At 32.3% G+C, this 20,402-nt stretch overlaps 3 protein-coding genes across 3 annotated transcripts; all 3 read left to right on the top strand.

The window, feature by feature from the left end:
• Positions 1-5,104: 5,104 nt before the first annotated feature.
• On the top strand, positions 5,105-8,080 carry LOC100811494 (syntaxin-32). Its single transcript, XM_003526393.5, has 5 exons — positions 5,105-5,650; positions 5,756-6,006; positions 6,089-6,264; positions 7,012-7,206; positions 7,845-8,080. Exons 1-5 carry the CDS (start codon positions 5,413-5,415, stop codon positions 8,002-8,004), a joined length of 1,020 nt encoding a protein of 339 aa, XP_003526441.1. The 5' UTR covers positions 5,105-5,412; the 3' UTR covers positions 8,005-8,080.
• A 1,214-nt stretch (positions 8,081-9,294) lies between these two features.
• On the top strand, positions 9,295-13,306 carry LOC100810956 (syntaxin-32). The gene is made up of 5 exons (XM_003526392.5): positions 9,295-9,877; positions 9,964-10,214; positions 10,298-10,470; positions 11,798-11,992; positions 12,933-13,306. Exons 1-5 carry the CDS (start codon positions 9,646-9,648, stop codon positions 13,090-13,092), a joined length of 1,011 nt encoding a protein of 336 aa, XP_003526440.1. The 5' UTR covers positions 9,295-9,645; the 3' UTR covers positions 13,093-13,306.
• A 2,174-nt stretch (positions 13,307-15,480) lies between these two features.
• LOC100810419 (nucleolar protein 12) lies at positions 15,481-18,216 on the top strand. Its single transcript, XM_003526391.4, has 3 exons — positions 15,481-16,315; positions 17,036-17,297; positions 17,594-18,216. The coding sequence occupies exons 1-3, from the start codon at positions 15,992-15,994 to the stop codon at positions 17,974-17,976; spliced, it is 969 nt and encodes a 322-aa protein (XP_003526439.1). The 5' UTR covers positions 15,481-15,991; the 3' UTR covers positions 17,977-18,216.
• Positions 18,217-20,402: the final 2,186 nt, after the last annotated feature.

The following is a 20,402-nucleotide window of genomic DNA, read 5'->3' as shown; positions in this document are numbered from 1 at the left end:
TTAATTATCATGTTTACGATATTTACAATGAAATTATTGTTTTTATGACAGTAACTACCAATAAAAGAGGAATATCTTGTATATATTCTGAGCAAATTAATGATATCAATTATCAACTTTTGGAATAAAATTTGATGGTTGAATGATTATGGTTTGACAATAACTTGTCCACACTGGCTAGCTACACATAAGTTTTTATCCAAGAAATAATTATATACAGGAATTTATTGCTTTCAATCGCGTAGTCAGCTAGTGTTATCTGGTGTAAATACTATTTTAATTATTTTATTTTCTATGAGTAATATTATTATAATATTTTTTATATTTATATTAATTCTATTTAACATATACATAAAGAGAGACTTTATTTGTATTTTTTAAAATTTATTTATCCTGTATCAATATGGTGTGGTATGGTAATTGACAAATAGTCATGCATGTCCTTCAAGAATGGTTAGATTCTTAAGTCGGTATACATGGAATAACATCTATTCAGAGAATTAGTAAGTCTCTTGAATGAATATTAATAGTTTGAGAGATTAATCTTTAAATCTTGAGAAAAAATATCTTCATTTTAACCAAAATAAAAAATAATAATATTTTTTAGAATATTATTTTCTTTTTCATATTCTATTTGATATAAGTACCTCAACATGTATCAAGTCTATATATGTCTTATAAGAATGGTTTCGAAAGTTTTGTTGTTGTAGTTGTACACTTTTATTCTTATTCTATAGAATATTATTTTATTTTTAGAATATTTTTCTTTTTTATATTCTCTATTCTATATAAGTACCTGTACCACAGCATTTATCAGTAGTATGTCTTACACTCTTACAGGAATGGTTTCGTATAGTTAAGTTTGTAGTTGTAGTTTTTTTAACTCGATTTGTAAAATGGTGTGCTACCAAACCAACTTCTATATATTAGTAAAAACATTTGGTAGTCATTACCTGAGTCTCGCTTGATTTACGTACCGAGCCACAAACTTGAGCCTCACTTATATATGCTCCCCCAAGCTAGCAACCAAGTCTACCTTATTCACCTCCCTATTCAGCAGGCATGCACCTGCATGCATAAATTAAGCACTCCTTTTACTTAGTCCATGACAAGCTAATTAGGAGGTTAATTAGGGCACTCCCTTATGAATTAATAATTATTATTGACTTGATTGCGTCTTTGTTCATACATATATCATGTAAATGATTGATGTCTCTGGGGAAATTTGTACAATACTTCAATGGCAGCAAACAAGAAAAAAAAAAAAAAAACTTTCCATTCTGAGTTAATGAGTTTACCATTTCCATTAAAGTATGAAGATTTGATATGCTTGAATGATTAAGGGTGTAACAAGGGATAGCTAGTCCTCAATTAACCTGGCTATGGAATTTTTATCCAAGAAATGATGGCATGACGCCATTTCCAACTTTCAGGATTCGCCCAACAAAAGGAACTTACCATTACTAACAGTGTTAAATTCCTTTCTCCTTTCTTATAATTTGTATTGTCACTCAACCATTGTCAAAGATGATTAATTTTTTTTTTTTATAGAGTGATATGGTATCCAATAATGTTGGAATTTTAATATTTATTTAGTATTCCTTATTTAATTATATATATATATATATATATATATATATATATATATATATATATATATATATATATATATATATAGAACAAACCGTCCTAAGTTGTAAACCATCTTAATTTTTTTAAGATTAAAATAAATAGTTAATTTTTTATTTAAGTGTTCTTTAATCACAATAGAATCTTTAATTTACAATTGATAGATGATTTTACGATTTTTTCTTAACCTTATTTATCAATGAGATGTTCATTACTTTTCAGATGGAAAACCATGATTTCTAAAAATTGAATTATGAGAATCATGATTTTTAAAAATGATTAAAATTTATTTGATTGGTTAAAAATATTTGAAATATTTATATAAAATTTTTTAGAAATCAAAGAGTATGCGATATTTTTTTATCATAAAATTTATTTATTTATTACGTTAAATAATTTAAGTTAATATGATATTTTTATAATAGTATTTTTTTAACTTGAGAAAGATAAATTCCAATCTTCTACATAAGAATAATTTTGTGAGAAACATAACTAAAATAACATTTCCATAAAATATTATTTCCGTGAATATTATTTTTTTAAAAGTAAACCAAACATTTCAAATTTCTGAAAAACTAAATAAAAATATTGCTCTAAACGCCCCTAAGAGTTTCAGTATAATTATTTTTTTAATCAACAATTAAATAAGTTTAAACATTCCAAAAGAAATAAAATAGAAGAGTCAGCTTCAATAATTTTGAACCAATAGTTAAATGAGTTTAATCATACCAATATAAATAAAATAAAATAGACAATTTCAATAAAACCCATGGGGTCAACTTTTTTTTAAAGCATAAATCATGGACTTAGTAGTTAAAGGTTTGGATAATATGTATGGGGTGATAAGTTTTAATCTTAGCGCGATCATCATTTTGTAGGGAAAAAAAATCTTAGTGCAACCATAAAAATAAAAACAGTTTCAATAATTGAAAACTCATTAGTTAAACAAATAACAGTACTAAAATATTTAAATTTTTATGGATACCATCAAATTTCTCTTATATTTAATTAGTAGATATGTCAATGGCCAAGAATAGCCCTTTTTTGCTTTCACCAATTATGTCACAGATAATAATGAACTCTAGCACGGTGAACGTGGTGGTGAAGAATAAGAATAAAGATTATGACCATATGATATGCTTTGAGAGATATGAATGAAAGATTAACCACTTAACATGCCCATACTCGTTTTAAAAAATTCAAATAGTTTATCTCCATCTCAGCTATATAGATTACCCTGGAGTTCTGTTCATCCACTTTTCCTAAAAAGTTGCAAATTAAGATAAAAATATTAACAAGATAAAACACAATATCTAAAAGGGAGGTAAAAGAAGAATAGTTAATGCCCACACAAGTTATGCAATCGATCAACGAAAAATAATGAGTCAAATGTAAGAGAAGAAGTTTTACGTTGAAAGACTCTTAAATTTATGTGATTTTTAATTGACATAATATTATACACATTAGTGGATTCTTCTTTGAAATTCTATAATGTGTTTAATAAAATAAAGCTGAAAATAAAAAAGGATAGTTAAATCAAAGTAGAATATAAAAAGGATGAGACTCACATTTTTTTATTTATTTTTCTTATACCTGTTTTAACAAATACACTCCTAGATAAGAATGTTAGGAACAATTTTTTCGGAACATTCTAATTTATAAATATTTTTTATTAATTAAAATTTATGTTAATATTTTTTTTATTTATTATGAGTTGTTAAAGAAGAATAATTATTGGATTAGTGATTAATGTGCTGAAGTTAATATTGAATTGTTGAGATATTATTCAAATTTTATCCTTAATTAAAATAATTCTTAATCAAACTATCGAATTTCAGAATAATCAATATTCTTTTATAAAAAAGAATATGATAAGAATGTATTGATAGTCTTAAAAACATGTATTTATAATATTTCAGTCTTTCTTAATTCTAACATGGCTCTCTTAATTAATTTTAGTGGTTATTTTATGTCAGTTTCATTTTTGGCAAAAAATTCTTTAAATAAGATTAATAAAATTAAATAATATTAGCTAATTTTTTGTTTAATTAGTGTTAAGGTTAATTAATTAAGTTTACTTATATTTTTTTACAATTAATTTTACTTATATTTAAGTATGAAGAAAGTAATTTCATCTGGTCTTGTCTTGAGCAAAGTTGGAGCATAACCATTTCTCAAATGAAAGTTATAATGTAACGTTTCAATCATGGATGCAGCATATACAAAGAAAGTGACTTGGAAAAGTGAAGGTTAATTGTATGCTTGGTTTTAATTTCCCTTGTCATGCCACCAAACATACATTTGTCTAGAAGCAATGATTTCTTACTTCTCATTGAACCGACTTTTGAAAGAAATGTTCAACACAGTAATGGATTCAAGAGAAGCTGAAGCTTACGCATTCCACTGGGCAATAATTACTGCAGCTGAATTGTTATTACTGTATACCTTTTTTGAAACTGATTGCTTGAAGCTGGTCCAACATTGGAAGCAGAAAGAAGTTTCAGGTAGATCTCTTTTCCATGGGATAGTGGCTGACTGTAGGAGATTAACAGTAAGTTAGACTAGCATGCAACAAGAACATTTCATGGTAGGATATTAAAAACTAAGTGAGTGATAAACTAAGATGGCAGTTTTGTGTGCCAATAATTCATTCAGAACAGGCAATATATGCTCAAGCATGATAGGCCATGTGAGCTATGTATCATTTTCTTTTATTTAAACAAAATAGAAACACTATTTTTCCCTTAATTTTACAGCCAGATTAAATTAAGAGGCTTTTATTTGAGACATTTGAAAGAAGCAAAAACACGTGATAACAGAGGAACTAAGGCTTCATTAACAGAGTTTTAATAAAAGCATCAACAAAAAAAAAAAAAGTAACTGGGAGAGAGCATTAGCAGGTCAGATGTGACATTATCGTGAAAGAAGTTAGAAGAGATAAAGATTAGTGAATTTAGTCAATATAAAACACTGATCTTAACAGATAGGAAGCTTTATTTTTATTAATTGATTTGTCAAACCCATGAGAATTACAAATTTACATTGAGAATTGGTTTGAACTTGTTCTGTGTTGTGCTACGGAGAGACAAATATCCATGTTGATTTTTGCTGCCGCCAAAACGACCGTGGATATGGAACTACTCCTTGCTGCACCCTAATATCATTCACCCATCAGTTTCAACTCTTCATCACACACGTCAATATATTTGCATTAAACTGTGTTTTTTTTTTACATATCATTTTGATCTATTATGTATTAATTTGGTAGCCCTATTTGTGTTTTAAATTTAAATTAATTATTCATCAATATAAAATGATAAAATAATTAATTTAAACATTGTGAGGGTACTATCATGATAATTTATAATTATCATTATATTAAAATTAATTATTTTAAAATATAAAAATAAGAAGAAGAAAATCATATTTTAGCCTTAACTTTAATTTTAACATAAATAATAATAAGTCACTCTGGATAATGCAGATGCCAGATAAAGACACGATGTTAGAACTTTGAAGTCGGAAAGAAACGAAGAAGCAAATTCATTTCATTCAATTCAATGTAAAAAAACACAGTAGCCACCCAATACATAAAATTTGTTTATGCTTTCTACACGCACTTCCTCCTTCGTATCCGTCTCTTCCCCAACCATTGGAATACATTCCTTAACCCACCGCAAATCCAAATCCAAATTCAATTCGAGCTGAACCTAGGGTTTGTTCCTTCCTATTGCCTTCACGGATCTCGCATTCTCCTCAAATTTCCGAAACGGGAAAAAGAAAATGCACGCGAAATCGGCGCAGTCGTCGTTCCGGGATCGGACTCAGGAATTCCACAGCATCACAGAGAGGTTGAAGAAGTCCGGATCAGGGCCCAATGGGCCCAGCAGCAGCACTTCTTCCACCAGATCGGAGGAACAGCGATCCGCGATCGCCAACCAATCGGAGTTCAATAGAAGGGCCTCCAAAATCGGATACGGAATTCACCAAACGTCTCAGAAACTCGCCAAACTCGCCAAGTGTAAGCAAAGATTACTATAAAACTTATTATAATTGATTTTAGAATCATATGATATGAATTGGTAATTATGAAGTTATGGAACTTTCTATTTGTTTTGATTCGCAGTGGCGAAGAGGACGTCGGTTTTTGATGACCCTACTATGGAAATCCAAGAGCTTACGGGGGTTATTAAGCAGGATATTACTGCTCTGAACTCTGCCGTTGTGGATCTTCAGTTTCTGTGTAACTCTAGGAATGAGAGTGGGAATGTTTCCGCCGACACCACTAGCCATTCGAGCACTGTGGTCGATGACTTGAAAACACGGTTGATGAGCACCACCAAAGAGTTTAAGGATGTTCTCACCATGAGAACTGAGGTACTTTGTTGTGTGTGTTTAAGGATTATGGATTAAATTCAATATTGATATTGATTGATGTTGTGTTGTTGTTTTTGTGAAGAACATGAAAGTGCATGAGAATAGAAGACAGTTGTTTTCATCTTCTGCATCTAAGGATTCTGCAAATCCTTTTATTCGGCAACGGCCGTTGGCTGCAAGGGCGGCTGCTAGTACTTCTAATGCCCCTGCTCTTCCCTGGGCTAATGGGTCACCATCTTCATCTCAGGCGTTTCCTAAGTAAGTTTAACATTTTTAGTATTTCTATTATATGTTCTTTTCTTGGTTGTAGGATTTTAGTAGCAAGTGTTTGTTGTTTTCTTGCTAATATTTTCTGTAATGTGGGTAAACTAACTGGCGAGATAATTTGAATTAATATGTTCTCTCGTTACATTGTCTATTGTTATTATGCTTGGTTGGATTATTAATTGCATAATTTTTGTTCAAAGGAATTGATGATTCTAATTTGTAACAAGGCCGGTTGGTTTATTTGTAAAAGTGTGATTAAAAACCTTTCTCTTTTTTTGTTTTCATTGAATTGTTATAGAAGTGCAACTCAAATTTGCAGAATTTGTAACAACCATTGTGCCAATATTAATATCAACTTATTAACTTTGTTGTGATTGCATTTTGCATCAATGCATAAGTTCACAACATCTGCTTTACTGAATTAATTAACTTATTCACTTAATTTAACTTGTGAACTTCTATTGCATGTTTGGTTACAGTTAGACCTGTTAAACAGTCTGGCCGTTTCATACCTTGTTTTGTTGGCCTAGCCTGGTCAGGAGAATTTGGTGAGTCAAACAGGCTGGTTTAAAATGCATGTAGAAAGGCAGGTTGCCCCACCCAACCCATTTTCCTTTGTTGGGCTGTCTTGGTCCAACAAAAGGGATGGGAGTTGAAATGCCAGGTCTATGCTGCAAACAGTGGCTATCATGGTCCAAATTTTGTTTTGAACTTTTTTCATGGCTTTTAAATCTATAGGAAGCAAGTGGATGGGGAGAGTCAACCATTGTTGCAACAACAGCAGCAGCAGCAGGAGGTAGTTCCATTGCAAGACAGTTACATGCAAAGCAGAGCTGAAGCTCTTCAGAATGTTGAGTCCACTATTCACGAGCTTAGCAACATTTTTAATCAGCTTGCAACACTTGTTTCCCAACAAGGAGAGATTGCCATCAGGTTTTTATATGTCTCACTTGTGTGCTATATATATACACCTCAATATGGTTCTGCATTTCTGTATTCCAATATGATGTTCAATGTATGTTACCATTAGATCAAACCCTATTTGTTTTGCCCATAGACCAAGGAGGGAAATTGAAATTTTGGTGTCTATGTGCCAAAGAGGTAAAGTTTAAGGATTGATTTAAACGAAATTAAAGTTCATGGTGCCTATTTGCAAAAGAGATAAAGTTTAAGGGTCAATTGAGATAAAATTGAAGTTTAGGGTGTCTATTTGTAAAAGGAGTAAAGTTCAAGGCCGCTGAATGCTTTTTTCCATAAATTTTATTGCTACTGTGCAATTATGAATTTACGACCATTAGATGTTACTTATCAATGTGGTTTTATTGTTATTTTTAGATCATTCTAGTAATCTTTTGTTATGGATATCAATATATGCTATTAGTTCTGGCTAAAGTGCCAGTTTACCAGTTGAGTTTTCCCCTCCCCGAGTTTAGTGAAGCTTACTCGTTTGACAATTTGTGGTCAGCAATTGAATACGTATAATACTTATATATGGTGAATTGACTTTTGCTTGATTTTTCATATTGGCCAATTGGGACATAGTGGGGTTGATAGAGGTACTTAATTTGCAGGATTGATGAAAACATGGACGATACATTGGCAAACGTAGAGGGAGCACAAGGGGCTTTGCTGAAGTATCTGAACAGCATATCTTCTAATCGGTGGTTGATGATCAAAATTTTCTCTGTGTTAATATTTTTCCTTATGGTTTTCTTATTTTTTGTGGCATAGTCATTTAGGTGACAGAAATGAAAACAATGACACGAGTGTCGGCATTCTGTATTTCTTTAATATTTATTTCTCCAAATATATATTCATTCTTGCAGAGTTTAACTTAAGACCAAGTTTGTCAAATAATATACTGGTTAAGAACCGTAAGCACGACTATTATACTACAGTGGAGGCTTTCTGTAATATTTTATGCAAGGATATGTTGGGGCATAAAAAAGCATTGGCTTGATAATGCGTTCATGAGTTATTTTTTGATAACGCGTTCAGGAGCTGATCACAGATAAAAGTAATATGAAAGAATTTCCATTAACAATATTTGCTTAAGTTGTAACTTATAATAACTACTTAATGTAAAAAAAAACTTATAATAGCATGCACTATAAGAACAACAAATTTAAAGAAGCAGCGACACAAAATATCAATGCGTTAATTCCTTAACTTTTCACTTTTCACTATATTGATATTTTCTTGCATGAGAAAAAATGAGTTATTATTTAGGAAATTGACTACGATGAAAACTGTAGAAAATTGTTGAAAAGTTGAGCGCAGAAAGTAGGTCTTGAATTGATGATAAATATAATTTTAATTTTAAACTATAAATATGATTAAGATTCGTGTCTAAAATGTTAATTTGACCCTTCTGGACTAAGGTTGGGCTAAATAGCTGACCAGAGTCCACCACAAATGAATTGTTTGGCAGCAATTCTTTATTTTTTCTAAACAAATTTATTTAGTATTTTAAAATTTCTAAGGCACAATTTTATTTTTAAGACCTAAAAAAAATATGATCATCAAATAAACCATAAGTCAAAATAACTTATAAGATATTAAAATTTTCTTATCAAACATTCAAATTGGCAAAAACTGAAAAAAAAAATAGAAAACTTACTAATAAAGTAAAAATATTTTATATTATTATCCAATTATAAATCAATGTTTACAATAAATTTATTAATAATTACTTCAACAATTTTAATGAGAATTTATTAAAAAAATTCATACTCTTGGCCAATAAAAAATAAACTTTAAATTAATTATTATAAAACTGAATGTATATTTTTCAATTCAACTAATAAGTGGAGTCTAATTTAATTGATTGAATAAAATTTGTAAGTGTTATAAATAATTTGATATTATATTGTTATTTGTTAAGTCTAAATTTTTCTGTGAATTCCAGTTAGGTTTAAATATGTTTAAAATTATGATAAATACTTAATTTTTGTTTTAATTACCTTGATAATTTGTTTGTTATTCTAAATCTTAATATATTAAAGTTTTGTCTGTTACTTGAATTGTATCTTCCATTCTATTTCACTTATAGTTCAAAGAAACAAAATGACGAAGCAGTTAACATGAGTTCCTATCCAGCGATGTCGGGGTAAAATGTACAAAATCGAAAGAGGAACAAGGTGCTTCGCTGCTATTGCTTTCTGCAATGCACCTTTTTTCATTTCCATAACTCTTTACAGTTACACCACGCCTCCTCCTCCTCCTTTAGCCATTCCCCTATCCACAACAGCTATTCCAATTAGATCTAGGGTTTCCTCTTCCTCACTATTCACCATCCCTCGCCGGAGAACAACACCGATTTTCCGGCGCCGGCTTCACGGATCTCGCATCAGCGTCTGATACATTGGCAAAATGCACACCAAATCGGCGCAGTCATCGTTTCGGGATCGGACGCACGAATTCCAGAGCATTGCGGAGAGGTTGAAGAAAACAGGGCCAGCGCCGAATGGACAAAGCAGCAGTTCATCCAGATCGGAGGAACAGCGATCCGCGATTGCAAATCAATCGGAGTTCAATAGAAGAGCTTCCAAGATCGGCTTCGGGATTCACCAAACCTCTCAGAAACTCGCCAAGCTCGCCAAGTGTAAGCAAATTAATCGATTTTAGAACCATATGATGTGAATTAATAATTATGAAGTCGTGAACCTTTCTATTCGTTTTGATTCGCAGTGGCTAAGAGGACTTCGGTTTTCGATGACCCTACCATGGAAATTCAAGAGCTTACGGGGGTTATTAAGCAAGACATCACTGCTCTAAACTCTGCGGTTGTGGATCTTCAGTTACTCAGCAACTCTCGGAACGAGAGTGGGAACGCTTCTACCGACACGACTAGCCATTCGACCACGGTGGTTGATGACCTGAAGACACGGTTGATGAGCGCCACCAAAGAGTTTAAAGATGTTCTCACCATGCGAACTGAGGTACTTTATTTGTCGTATTGGTGTGCTTCTGTTGTTTATTTGCCAATTTCCGACACTGGTGTGATGCTATTGTTTTTGTCAAGAACTTGAAAGTGCATGAGAATAGGAGGCAGCTGTTTTCGGCCACTGCTTCTAAGGACTCTGCGAATCCTTTTGTCCGGCAACGGCCGTTGGCTACGAGGTCGGCTGCTAGTACTTCTAATGCCCCCGCTGCACCTTGGGCTACTGGGTCATCTTCATCTCAGTTGTTTCCTAAGTAAGTTATGCTGTTCTTTTTGTTTCATATGTTATTTGTACGATAAGATCAATATAAATGTGTTAGAACAATGAAAATAATTAATCTAAATGGGATCGATAAAGTTGTGCATGAGTAAGAGGCAGTGTTATCAATAGCAGATTGTGTAAAATGGCGGGAAGCCAAAAATCCTCTAGCAGATAGCGTCATAGGCAAATAACAGAAGTTGCATAGGGGTTGAAATAATCATGATGACAAGTAATAATCACAAAAGTAATAAAAAACTTGTCATCATGATTGTTATCCACTCATTACTGTGAAGAACCATCTAATCATTTAAAAAAGACTATGAAGAAGCCAACAGATAGTATGATAAGAACCTTGGGAGAACCTCACCATACAAGCTAGCCGATAGTTGGAGAGTCCAAGGCCTTATTATAACCCACACAGCCACACTAGAATCCCATACTGTGCAATTAGATCCTAATATCCCATTTGTAGCCTTGGCACACACATGAGCTGGCTATGCACTACCCCTTTGGCTAGTCTCCGGTGAACACCGCAATGCTGGCGTTGCCATTCACACCCAGATAACAGGCTGATCTTCCCCAAGAGCTCACATCGGCGGGAAGGTTTGGCACCTCAATGTCGGCTTTCATTTGTATTTTGTAGCTAAGAGATGTGTTGTGGAAGGCTCTAAATCTCTACGGCCAATTGATAAGAATGTTGAGAGAATCACACCACAAAAGCGAGTTCTTGTATTGTAGTTGCAGATCCCCAAGCCTTATAAATCTCACACTAGAATCCCATACATCCAATATGGGACTCAAGTCCCATGCCTTGCAATGGATCCTAACATCTTATTCTGCATATCCTCGCACCAATTTTTAGAAAATTATTTAAGGATACAATTCCTGAGTTATACTATAGAATACACCTCCCTAAAATGAAAAAGGTGCTAAAAATTCATTTCCTTAAATTTTCAAGTTGTTAGTATACCTCAAAGAACCTAGATAAGCACATTCCAAGGAGATGGTAGTGTCCCCTTTCACTTTAGAGTACCATCTCTAACTCTAGAAAGTTATCCGAAAAGTAGGTTATATGAGAAAGGGAATGAATAGGAAGTTTCACCAAATTTTCAAAAGGATGATTGGTGTTAAGAGAAAAGGGAGAAAATATGCAATATGTTTGACCAAGACAAAAAAGGATTTTGGTTACAAGGCATGATTGGATCCTTTTCTAAAAAATGATTAGAATTTTGGTTATTCTCCAATATTAAGGTTGTGATGAAATTATATCTGAAATTATGCTCTCACATAATTTATTCTATGGCCTTTTAAATCCACAGGAAGCAGGTGGATGGGGAGAGTCAACCATTGCTGCAACAGCAGCAGCAGCAGCAAGAGGTAGTTCCATTGCAAGACAGTTACATGCAAAACAGAGCTGAAGCTCTTCAGAATGTTGAGTCCACTATTCATGAGCTCAGCAACATCTTTAATCAACTAGCAACTCTTGTTTCTCAACAAGGAGAGATTGCCATCAGGTTTTTATATTTCTCACTTGAGCACTGTATAGATACATCCTTGTTGTCCTATATTGCTTTATTTGAATGCAATATATGATTATTTTAGTATAAGATACAAGCTTGCTTGATTTGTTCATGGTTCTGTTATGATCAAATGAGTCATCCATAATTCATAATTTTGGATTTATGATAGTAGATATTATTTATCAATATAGTATCAGTTTTTTCCCCTTTATATCTTTGTAATGATTTTTTGTGATGGATATCAGTCTATTGTTATTAGTTCAGCATGTCAATGGGCATGTGGGAGTGCTGACTGGGTTTTTGCTCAACCTGACCCCCAACTGCACCCTCTAGGGATTTAAAAATGAACTCCTTTAGAAAATTATTAGCAGAACCACACTATACCCATCTTGTCCTTACTCGAGAATATTTTGAATTAAATTAAATTTATACAACATTTAAAAGTCATATTCTTAAAATTAATCTGCTATCTCAAAATAAGATATGCGTTTACTAATTAGTGTTTAAATTAATCAGTAAAGATGAGTTAATATAGTTGACTTTATTGGTAGCTAAGATAAGCATGAAAGATGCTTATGTTGACATGTGCTGTAGGGCAGATTGACCCTAAGCCCACACCTGCCCTATCCCATAGCAGAGCATGTTTTAAACTCTCACCATTCCTGCCCCCCATGCAGGGTGGGGCAAGTTGGGTTCCCACGGGTTAGGGTTTGTTGGCTATTAACTAAAGTAGGGGGGGTGTAGAAGTTGAGTGTGCCCCTCCATGAGCTTTGCTTGTTTGACATCCTTGCTGCAATAATTTGAAACTAATGTACTTTGACGTGAACAATTGCATACCTTTACTTTGATTGCTGATAAGGTGAATGGACTTTTGCTTGATTTTCTTATTTTAATGGAGACATTGGTGGGGTTGATAGAGGTACCTAATTTGCAGGATTGATGAAAACATGGATGATACATTGGCAAATGTAGAGGGGGCGCAAGGGGCTTTGTTGAAGTATCTGAACAACATATCTTCTAATAGGTGGCTGATGATCAAGATTTTCTTTATATTAATATTTTTTCTTATGGTTTTCTTATTTTTTGTGGCATAGTCATTCTAATGACAGAAAAATGAAAACGAGGACACACATGACGCCCTTATTGCTGGTGATAAGCGTTTTGTATTTCATTAATAATATTTCTTTCTTCAAATCTATATTCATTTCGACAGAGTTTAGCTTAGGACCAAGTTTGTCAAATTTTATACTTGTACGTATCGATACATATAACGAGGTTAAGAACTATATGAATTGCATGTTGTCCATTTATCTTTCTGTGAATGATGATTTTTATCCAGTGTTAACTTTCTGTAATATTTATGCATATATCTATCTGTATTGGGAGCTTAGAAAAGTAGCTTGATAATGTGTCCATGCGCAGCTTATCACAGGAAAAACATAGTAAATCATTGCAATTGCAATAATGCTCGTTGTACAATTTTTGTTTTTTTTAATCTGCTAATACGATTTACTATATTTAGAATAGAACATAATAAATCTTGCAATTTCTTTTACATGTTCGGTTGTATGTAGCTTAACTGCAAATATAAACTTTTTAAATAGCTGAATGTACAATTTATTTTGACCGGGAGTCATAAGGCTGGATTGATAAGAAAGTCATGAATTCAAATATCTTCACTAACTGTCCGATAAAAAAAAATAAACAATTTATTTTGAGCAGTCTGAATGTACAAGGTTAATGCTGTTTCCAATCAGTTTGAACAAATATACCACAAATCTAGTAGCCAAATGTGAATTGATGTAGTCATACATGGCCTTGCATTCTGAAACGATTTCATAAGCTAATCTGGAAGAGTTTGTATCAAAGTTGTTTAGATTTATAAAATGTAATGCATGATGTTTTGATAATTTTGTTTAACTTTTACGATTAAGCTTAGGCTTAAGTTTATAATATAAATTTTAATAGAATAAACCTAATGAATAAACATTTCATTAAATTGCTTAGCTGCTCAATGTTCATTTATGGCAGTCGGGCAGGGTTACAAAGAGATACAGTATATATTTTTTTTCCTCTTTACATATTAATTTGTTTATTTTTGTAAGAAATACTTCGGACTTGGGGAGTGGGTGCTACGGATGGAGGAAATGGAAGAGCATTCTCCCACCTTAAAAAGAAATACGCTCTAGAATCTAGATTATGCAAGTCTAACTTATAAACCTGGAGCCTTGGTGAAGTTGTAAAAAATGCTGACAAAAAGTCTTAAAGGATCTTGTTTAGGGTACGTTTTAAAGAATTAAAAAAGAAAAAGGTTTTATTGGAAAGAAAATACTTGGGAGCAGCCGAGCAGGGGGGCCACAGCCTATTTAAAAAAAAGTCACGAGAGAGCCTGTTTTTAGCATCTCGATAATTTTTTTTTTACTTTCTCAATTAATGTCACACTAATTAAAAAATTATTTAATTACATTTAATTACATCAATTTTAATTAAAAAATATTTATCTCAACTCATCTTTTATTAAAATTTGATATAAAAGATAAAATATTATTAAAATTAGTACCTCAATTAAATGAATGATATTTTAAAAATAATAACATTAAATAAAATAAAATTAGTTGAAATTTTTTTATATTTAAAATTAAAAAAAAATCTATTTTTTCTTATATTTGAAACTAGATAAAGTAGTGTCTTGCCTAAATTTCACATGGGAAACCTAACTTTTTTGTTCTTTTAACATTTTTAAGTTTGATTTTAGTTTCTCTAAATTTTTTTGTCCAATTTTCATCTCTTTAATTTTGAAAGTAATCATTGTTGATCCTTAAAATGGTTAAGATAACATATTTTAAATGTTATTAATTATTAAATGTCACCTAAAAACAAAAAAATATTTTATAGTCTTTTATCTTTTTACGAAATTCACTTTTAATTTTTTAATGTAATCTTGGTTGGTCTTTTTTTTTTTTCTTAATGAAGGTTTTAGTCCCTCATTTTTCACAAATTTTATTAATTAGTCTCAATAATTTTGTGATCAGTCTTAATTCTTGATTCATGTTTGTCATTATTTTTAGTCTATTCCATCACTATTAAATAATATTTCGTGCTTAAAAAATTATCAAGGAAATAAAAATGAATTTGGTGAATAAGATGAAGAAGTAAGATCAGTAAAAATTGTTGAGTAATTAAATGTCAATTTTGTAAAATAACGGGGAATTAAAAATATAATTTCTAAAAATAATACACATCAGACTGTTTAATAACTTTAGAACTCACATGATTATCATACCATCATTTAATGGCAGAGAGCAAAAGTGTTAATGAAGAAATAATTTAATAATTAAGGTTAGTGAAAATTTTGATCAGACTAAAAACAATAAAGTTAAAATAATTTAAGGACAAAAATATAATAATAATTTTTTAAATATAATAATAAAATTACAAAATAAAAATAAAAAACCATATAAAAGCTCCGTTCCGGGTATGGTTCCCTTCATTTCGTTATCTTCTTCGTTTCGTTATAACCCTAGCTGGGAACAAATACCATCTCTCGTCCATTGTCTGCGTCTCACTCATCCTCTCCCTTCTCTTACATTGTTCATTTCTCAACTCTTTCTCTCTTTTCTTCCAAACCCTAATCTGGATTAGCCTCTCATCGGATTTCAATTCTCACGGTCTTCACCGACCGCCAGATCTCTTAGCACCGCTCTTCTTTTCATCGATTAAATAACAAAAAATTGGCTTAATTTTATTCTAACATCCTAAGCAAAAACTAACGTTTTCACCCGATTTTAACATTCGAGAGAAGAGTTAGTTTATTTTATTGTATTTTTTTATTAAGTTACTGTTTCTATTTAAATCGATAAACGGCGAGGTCGAGCGTTAGAATTCGAAATCCGGAGAAAAAAAATTACAGGTATTATTATCAGGGGAATCGCGTGGAAGCGTTGTTGAGGAGAGTGTTGTGTTTGATCTGAGGAAGAAGAAAGAAAAAAAATAATGGTGGGAGGTGGAAGCAGGAGGGATGAAGGGTCGTTGGTGTTGAACAACACGAACGTGTTTGCAGCGCTGGATACTCTGAAGAAGAAGAAGAAGTCCGATAAGGAGAAGAAGAGCAAGGGCTCGTCGACGAAATCGCAGGCCCAGTCCGCGAAGGCTGAGGCCCCAGTGTTTTGGGCCCCGGCGCCGCTGAACGCCAAGTCCTGGGCCGACGTCGACGACGAGGACGACGACGATTACTACGCCACCACGGCGCCGCCCCAATCGGTGTGGGGCGTTTCTGAACCTCATCACAGTAAGGAGGACAAACATGGGAATTTTGAGGTGCGGGGATTTTGTTTGTTTTTGTTATTTATCTGTTTTTCTTACTGTGTGGATGGATAACGTGGTTCTTGAATTTGATTGCTTCTTCCTATTGTTAAGGGATATACCGGTGTTTAGTTTTCGTGGATGGTGATATCGGGAGTGGCTGTTGTAAAGTTTGAATATTCTTTATTAATATATACTGTTATTCTGTAAGTTGATTCCTTGTGAATTTAGTTTGTTTGACTACTAGCTTCTTATAGGTGTTTAGTTTCATACCAAAGGGTTGGTATAGCGGTATTAGTGAGAACCATCTATTTAGTTAGAGAACCCGTGATCAGTGAGAACCATCTATTTAGTTAGAGAACCCGTGATCGATTCTCACTGTGTGCAAAATTTCCTTGGACCAGGACAGTCATGAGCCGCAAGTGAGATTAGTTTCTGACACACTGGGTTGTGGGGACACTCATGGTCCATGACCCAAGACCAATTTTAGGTTTCACATTGCAAATTTGATTTCTTACTTATCAAGAGTTTCCAAATACACTATTAGTAAATGTATAAAATCACATGAGATGCGGAACCAACCATGCTAATATAGTGTATTTTCTCTAATTTGCCAATAAAAAATAAAACTAGTAGTCTAGTACAAACTAAATGGCAGACAAAAACAAACTATGTGGCATCACTGGCATGCATTCTTCCCAAAGATAAAGCACAATTATAACAAAAATGTTACAGGAAAGTGAGAGTGAGGAAGATATTTTGGATGAAGGGGATGATGAGGTTGAGGAAGAGCATGATCATGAACCAGAAGAATCTTTGAAACCTGAACATGAGGTTAAGAAGGATACTGAAGTCCCTTTGCCGCCACCAAAGGAGACAGAAAGGCAGCTCTCTAAAAAGGAAAGGAAGAAGAAGGAACTTGCAGAACTTGAGGCTCTTCTAGCTGATTTTGGAGTGGCGCCAAAACAAAGTAACGATGGTCAAGATGAGTCTCAAGGTAAATTTGTAGAACTGTGGCATGTTATTTTGGATATTATATTATGTGTTTTGTGAGTTTAGGTTATTAATTGGCCATGGCATGCTTTTCTTCTTCTTTGATGGCCACTTTCTTCTGTTTTGCATCAACAGGTTTTTCTATTTAACTACAGAAGACAAACCTTTTTATCCAAACCTCTTTTTTTATTATACTTTTATCTGTGAAAAGTAATTTTTCCGTGTGTCAAGATGCAAGCACTCTGAGCTTATGGCTGTTGAATCTTGCTGAAATAAGATGTTGTGAAATTGCATTTGCAGGTGCTCAGGATAAGAAAGGTGTTGAGACTGATGGAGATGGAGAAAAGAAAGAAAATGTCCCTGCAGAATCCAAAACTTCCAAGAAGAAGAAGAAGAAGGATAAAGCTTCCAAGGAGGTGAAAGAATCTCAAGATCAACCCAACAGTTCAGACACAAACAATGGGCCTGATTTGGCCACAGGCGCTGAAAATGTGGAGGATACATCTACTGTTGATGTGAAAGAGCGTCTCAAGAAAGTTGCTTCTACAAAGAAGAAGAAGTCCAGTAAAGAAATGGATGCTGCTGCAAGAGCTGCTGCTCAAGAGGCTGCTGCAAGGAGTGCAAGGCTTGCTGCTGCAAAAAAAAAAGAGAAGAACCATTATAACCAGCAACCCGTCCGGTAAAAGAACCCTGCTCCTTAACATCAATACAGGAATTTGTATTTCTTGTTCATATGTTGATGCCGAATAAACAGTGGTCTTTAGGTTCTGGTGAGAATGGTGATGATTCTGGTCGTATTACTGTGGACCTGGGAAATTTTTCATGTAGTTTTTTTTTGGGAATTAGACAATTAGTGTTGTTCAATTGTTCTGGACTTGCTATTTTGGCAGAGAAAATTTTAGCTTTAAACATTACCGGAACTACATAGTTGTGTATTGTAGTTCTTATATCTCTTTGTGGCTGATCAGTGATCAATTAGTTCTGACTGAGAGTGTTTATATTTAACTATAGAAAGTGCTGTGTTGCTTTAAATGTTATTATAAACCTTGCGAAAATTGATCCAATTTGTTTGACGTTGTTGTTTTCGGTTCAATTAGAATAGTAGATATTAGAGAATGCCATATATCTAAGTTATCTAGCTTGAGATTTATACTGTATTAGTATACAGATGTTTTCAGTTATCACCAATCTAAACGAATAATAGAATAGAATATAGATGTGGAAAAAGCGATAGGCTAGTTCTCTGGAGACTATATAGATAGGTGATGTGTGTTGTAGTAAAAATAACTTGGATGGAGTGATTTTGGTTTCTTTCATCTAGGGGTTGTCTTCCATTGGGTTTTCTGGAGACTGGACTTGGAGCACCTTTGGATAACAAAACAGGCTGTTTAGACTCTTAGTAGTAAAGCTTGTTTTCAACTCAAATATTCTATTTCTATATATGCTAGTTTAGAGTAAGGCCATTATAATAAAAAATAGATTAAGATATAGTATTATATAAAATGATGTATAGTTGTATTTCATCCTTTGAATAAGCATTTAAAAGTTCACAATCAATAAAACTAATTATTCTTTAATTCATTTCATGAAAAAGTGCTCCTGATTATACATCCGATTAGTGAATATTTTAATGGTTTTTGGCTGTGAGGAGGCATGAGAGGGTGATACTTTCATATTATCATGATTCTTTTCTTTTTATTGTATAGTCTATTTCCTTAGTAATAAAGTGTAAAAAGAGAATTAGATGGTGCATTTTTCTTTAGAGAAATAAGCTTTCATCTCACATACGGAGGAAAATTTGTACAGTATAAAAAAAAAGGAGAAAAACATACTTTTTTCTTCTTCAGAACAATGAAAGCCAGAGGATCTTGAATTGTTTACACCACCTTCTATTTCACACGATTCTTAACAGAGGAATGATACATTCAGCAACTATGTTAGATGCTGTTCGTTGGAATAGTTGATCGATTATCAGTCTATTAGCTATCAATAACGAGTATAAGTGCAATTTTGATACCTAACAATTCCGCTGATTATTGAAATGATTTTGGCCACGTGATTAGTTTTTAATGAATATCACGTATTTTGCATTTCGTCAACTATGATTTTGAACATATTTTAATGACTATCACACTTAAACTATAAAATATCATAAAATTTTGGAATAATTATAATCATTTTGATAAAAAAAAGTTAGGTGTATTACAATTCATGCCTTCATCTTTATGTCAGATAATAATATAATGAATAGATTAAGGTAAAAAGATAAAAGAATGATAGCAACATGGAAGAAATTATAAACAACATCACGTAAGAATGTGACTAACCGTAAATTTTATAAATAAGTAAAAATGTGTCAATTTTTATATAATTCGTTAATTATGTTTATTATTTTTTATTTAAAAAATAAGGCTGAATACATAATTTGACTTCAAAGACAATGATTAATTTATTATCAATCATTGTTAATCATGTAATTTCTAAAGTGTAAATTTTACATATTATTTTAATGATAAAAGAACTATTAAACTTTTTGAGACACTGTTTATAAATATTTCATGACAACTTCACTGAATTCAAGGTCCGTCGATCAATTCATCTCTCGTGTTAAATTTAATCTCAAAGACAACGATTATCTTATCATCAATCATTGTTAATCACACAACTCCCATGAGTTTAGATCCTATATACAAAATTATCACTTGCATCTCACAACAAATCTCATTAAAAGATTTATCATGTTCATGAAAAAGGAGTTTTTTAAACTTCATGAAACACTGTCTAAAAATATCCATGACAACCTCAACCGAATTTTGACTTGAGTGTCAATCGACTGATTCATATCTTTTGTCAATAAGAGTCTAATCTACTTTTAAGAATAATGATTACTTGATTATTAATCACTCAATCTCTATGAATATAAACTTCATATATAAAATATATCACTTGTATCTCACAATAAATTTTACTAAAGTACGTATCATATTTATGAAGAAAAAATCATTAAACATCTCACGACATAGTGTCTACAAACATTTTAGAGTAACCTTAATTGAAAATTTCACTTCAGCATAGTTAGAGAAAATGACAAAAGTCTAAAAATCAATCT

The sequence above is a fragment of the Glycine max genome, chromosome 6, assembly GCF_000004515.6.
Source record: "Glycine max cultivar Williams 82 chromosome 6, Glycine_max_v4.0, whole genome shotgun sequence".
Taxonomy (NCBI): domain Eukaryota; kingdom Viridiplantae; phylum Streptophyta; class Magnoliopsida; order Fabales; family Fabaceae; genus Glycine; species Glycine max.
Note: the sequence above shows the minus strand (reverse complement) of the source record. Positions and strands in the feature narration are given on the sequence as shown.